The sequence below is a fragment of the Salpingoeca rosetta genome, assembly GCF_000188695.1.
Source record: "Salpingoeca rosetta unplaced genomic scaffold supercont1.62, whole genome shotgun sequence".
NCBI classification, from domain to species: domain Eukaryota; class Choanoflagellata; order Craspedida; family Salpingoecidae; genus Salpingoeca; species Salpingoeca rosetta.
The window spans coordinates 2,283-6,024 of NW_004754872.1; the positions used below are offsets into that span (position 1 = coordinate 2,283).

At 65.1% G+C, this 3,742-nt stretch overlaps 1 protein-coding gene across 1 annotated transcript in view; it reads right to left on the bottom strand.

Annotated features, from left to right (window-relative positions):
• PTSG_13187 (uncharacterized protein) overlaps positions 1 to 3,686 on the bottom strand; it is a gene marked incomplete at both ends in the record, with an annotated part of 4,588 nt that extends 902 nt beyond the window's left edge. Inside the window, one exon of the mRNA XM_004987521.1 lies at positions 24 to 3,686. Within this exon, the coding sequence (XP_004987578.1) occupies positions 24 to 3,686 (3,663 nt within the window). The remainder of the gene's footprint in view (positions 1 to 23) is intronic.
• Positions 3,687 to 3,742: the final 56 nt, after the last annotated feature.

Genomic DNA, 3,742 nt, shown 5'->3' on the forward strand with positions numbered 1-3,742 from the left:
CTGGCCTTGCGGTCGTGCTGCACCTTGATGCCGAGACAAATGTCTGGGCTGCCCAGGTCCTTCATCTTGAAGCGCTTGGAGATGGCCTTCTTGAACGCGGCCATGTCGCTGTCGCTGTCGGCGAAGATGAGCAGGTCGTCCACGTAGACGGCAACCCACATCACCTTGCCACCCTTGCAGGTGCGGCGGTAGATGCAGGCGTCCGTGGCTGTGGCGACGAAGTCCTGCTCGCGCATCCAGGCGTCCAGCGTGTGGTTCCACAGGCGCGGGCTCTGCTTCAGCCCATACAGCCCGCGCTTGAGGCGCAGGACCGTATTCGGCGAGAAGATGCCGTCGACGGCCGGTGGCTGGACGTAGATCTCGTGATCCACGGGCGCGTTGAGGAACGCCGTGTTGACGTCCATCTGCTGGACGTTCATGCCACGAGCGACGGCCATGGCGAGCATGGTGCGGATGGCTGCGATGGTAGCCGTCGGGGCAAAGGTGTCCGTGTAGTTGACACCGTGGACCTGGGAGTAGCCTTTGGCAACCCAGCGCGCCTTGTACTTGATCACCTTGCCCTGGTCATCGCGCTTCCTCCGAAAGATGACCATGCTGCGGAGCAGCTTGTGGCCCTTGGGAAGGTCAGCGCGAGGCACGACGTCGTAGACGTCATTGGCCTGCATTGCCGCAAACTCGTCCAGGATGGCTTGGCGCCACTCCTCAGAGTCTGGCGAGGCAAGCGCCTCCTTGACGGTGGCTGGCTCAGCTGACGTGGCAACACTGCCAGCAGCGATGTCTGGTAGATGACCACCCACTGCTGATGACTTCTCCCCCGTACCAGCAGCGCTGGTGGCAACGTGACACGTGGTGGTTGAGCCACCAGGGGTGTCCTTGTCACCGAGGGTCTCGGACAACAGCAGCTGGTCCCAGACGGAGCCGCCAAGGGCGCGTGGCTGGAGCTGCGGCTCCCCCGCACGTGGTGCAGTGGGAGCGCCGGTGGCACTGTCCTCGGTTGAACGCTGAGCGGTCTTGTTGGCATGCGAAGCAGAGGCACCGCTGTCGTCCTGCTCTTGCTGCTGCTGAGAGGAGGCGACGTCCTTGTTCTTGATGGCGCCGAAGCGAGCGTGGATGGTGTGGACAACGCGTCGCGTGTCCGGCATCCAGACGACGTGGGCCTGGTCCTCCTCAGCGAAGCCGACGTAGACGCCAACGCGTGAGCGTGGGTCAAGCTTGTGCCGCGTGCTGCTCTTCTCCACATGCACGTAGGCCGGCGAACCGAAGACGCGCAACAGGCTGACGTCGAAGGCGTGCCCAGTCAGGGCCTCGAACGGTGACTTGTCCTTGAGGCTCCTGCGCGGCGCGATGTTGTGCAGCAGCGTGGCGTGCTGCACGGCGAAGCCCCAGAACGGCTTGTCCAGGTCCGCAGCAAACAGCATCGTACGCGCCGTCTCGAAGAGGGTGCGGAAAGTGCGCTCTGCGGATCCGTTCTTGGCCTGCGAGTGCGGTGGCGAGAAGCGCTGCTTGATGTCGAAGGCCAGGCACAGGTCGGTGAAGTCCTGACTCTTGAAGACGGCGTCGCTGTCCGTCTGCAGCGTGGCGCCTCGGAGCGCGTTGACGACGTGGCGGTCCTTGCGCAGCTGCTCCAGGGCCGCACCGACGTCGCTCTTGTGCCGGATGAGAAACGTCCAGGCAAAGCGCGTGCAGTCGTCGATGAAGGTCAGCGCGTAGCGTGCACCTCGCAGCGACGTCTCCTCCAGCGGACCGGCGATGTCGGCGTAGAGCAGCTGGCATGGCCCAGCGCTGCGTGGAGCAGACTGCTTCGGGATGGAGGCGCGCGTGCTCTTGCCAAGCGCACATGGTCCACAGGTGACGATGTGCTTGGAAGAGGCCTGGGCAATCTGCTGTCGGATGGCGTCGACGGCCGCGCTGCTGCGATGGCCTAGCACGTCGTGTGCAGAGGCGCCCTCGTCAGCATCCTCGGCTTCCCCATCGCTGCTGTGCACGAGCTCCCCCGCAAGCGCCGTGGCTTGTTGGGAGGTCGTGGTGCTGGCGTAGAGGAAGAGATGGCCGGTGTCCTTGGACGGCAGCAGAGGCACGCTCCATGTGGCAAACTGGATGCGGCTGTCGTCCGCAGCAATGACGACGGAAGCACCACGACGCGCGCGAGTCACCAGGTTCAGCGCCAGAAGGTTGTACTTGATGTCGGGGACATGCAGCACGTTCTTCAGCGTGATGGTACCTGGAGCGCCGTCTGTGCCAGTCACGCGGAGCACGGCGTCGCCCTTGCCGATGACCGTGACGGCCTGGCTGTTGGCAACGGTGACGTGCTGCGTGACGGCGACGTAGTTGGTGAGGAGGGAGGCGTCGCTGGTGATGTGCGCCGTGGCACCGCTGTCAGCGAGCCACAGCTGTGGTGGCACTGGTCCGATGGCGTGGCCCTCCTCCTCGCCCTCGGGCTGCAGCATGAGGGCATCGTGGTGGATGGCGAAGGTCTCCACGCGCTGAGGGCCGTGGCTGACGACGGCCGCCTTCTTGAATGGAGCTGCTCGTCCGTGCTGCGGGCGAGAGGATCCTGGCCGCTTGCCGTTGCCGTTGCCGTGGTTGCGAAGCGTAGCCAGGATCTGCCGCACGTCGATGACGTGGTAGCGCTTGGCCGCCTGCAGCTTGCGGCACTGCTGCGCGCAGTGGCCGCGGAAGTTGCAGAACGCGCAAGTCACGCGCTCTGCAGGTGGACAGCATGGTCCACCGCTCGTGTCGGAGGGCGACGTGCCAGCGTGCATCGGCGATGCAGCGAAGGAGCCGGGGCTTGGCCCGCCGATGGCGAGCACGGGCGTGCGCTTCTTGGGACGATGCAGGCGGCGCTCCTCCTGGATGAGGTCCGCCGTCATCTTGGACAGCGATGGCGGCGGGTCCTCGCGCTCCATGAACCGCATCGCCACATCAAACTCTGCGGGGAGTTCGTTGCGGACGAGGGTGCGCAGGTCGTCCTCCGGGATGGACACGCCGGCAGCGAGGAGCTGCGAGTTGATGTCCGTGATGCGGGACATGAACGTGTCAACGGTGTCCGTGGGCAACCAGGTGGTCGAGGAGAGCTGCTGCCTGAGACGACTGACGTGGTCCTTGCCGCTGCGGATGTAGCGCTCGCGGAGGCGGCGCAGCGCAAGCACACCGGAGCGGCCACGGTTGTCGGTGATGGCCAGCCGCAGCGGGTGTCCCGTCAGGACGCCAAGGAGGAACGCGAAGATGGCTGCGTCAACCTGTGGATCACGGGGATCCAGCAGGCCAGAGGCTCGGGACGCCACCTGCGCTCCTCCGCTCGGAGTGGCGGAAGAAGGGAGAGAGGAAGAGGAGGAAGATGGCTGAGCGCCGTGGTCGTCGCCATCGCCCTCGTCGTCGTCGTCATCATGGTCCTCCACGTCGTGGCGGGCGCCAGTGCGGCGCGGGCCGCGTTGAGCGCGGGAGCGAGTGCGGGGACCCGAAGCACCGTGGGTGCTTGGGCTCGGCGATGAGGCAGCTGCTGGAGCCTGCCCGTCTCCTTGGTGGTCAGCACCACCCTCGGCGATGATGCCAGCGTCGATGCCAGCGGCGATGAGCTTGGCCTCGACGGTGATGAAGAAGAGGTTGGCATCCTGCTCAGCGCCAGCGAAGACCTTGATGCCGTCTGCGCTAATTGAGGTGGGTCTCATAATCTGTTGTAAGTTCATGGTGGTGGTGCTGTTGTTGGAGACTTGTGTGTGTGTGTTGTGTGTGTGTGTGTGTG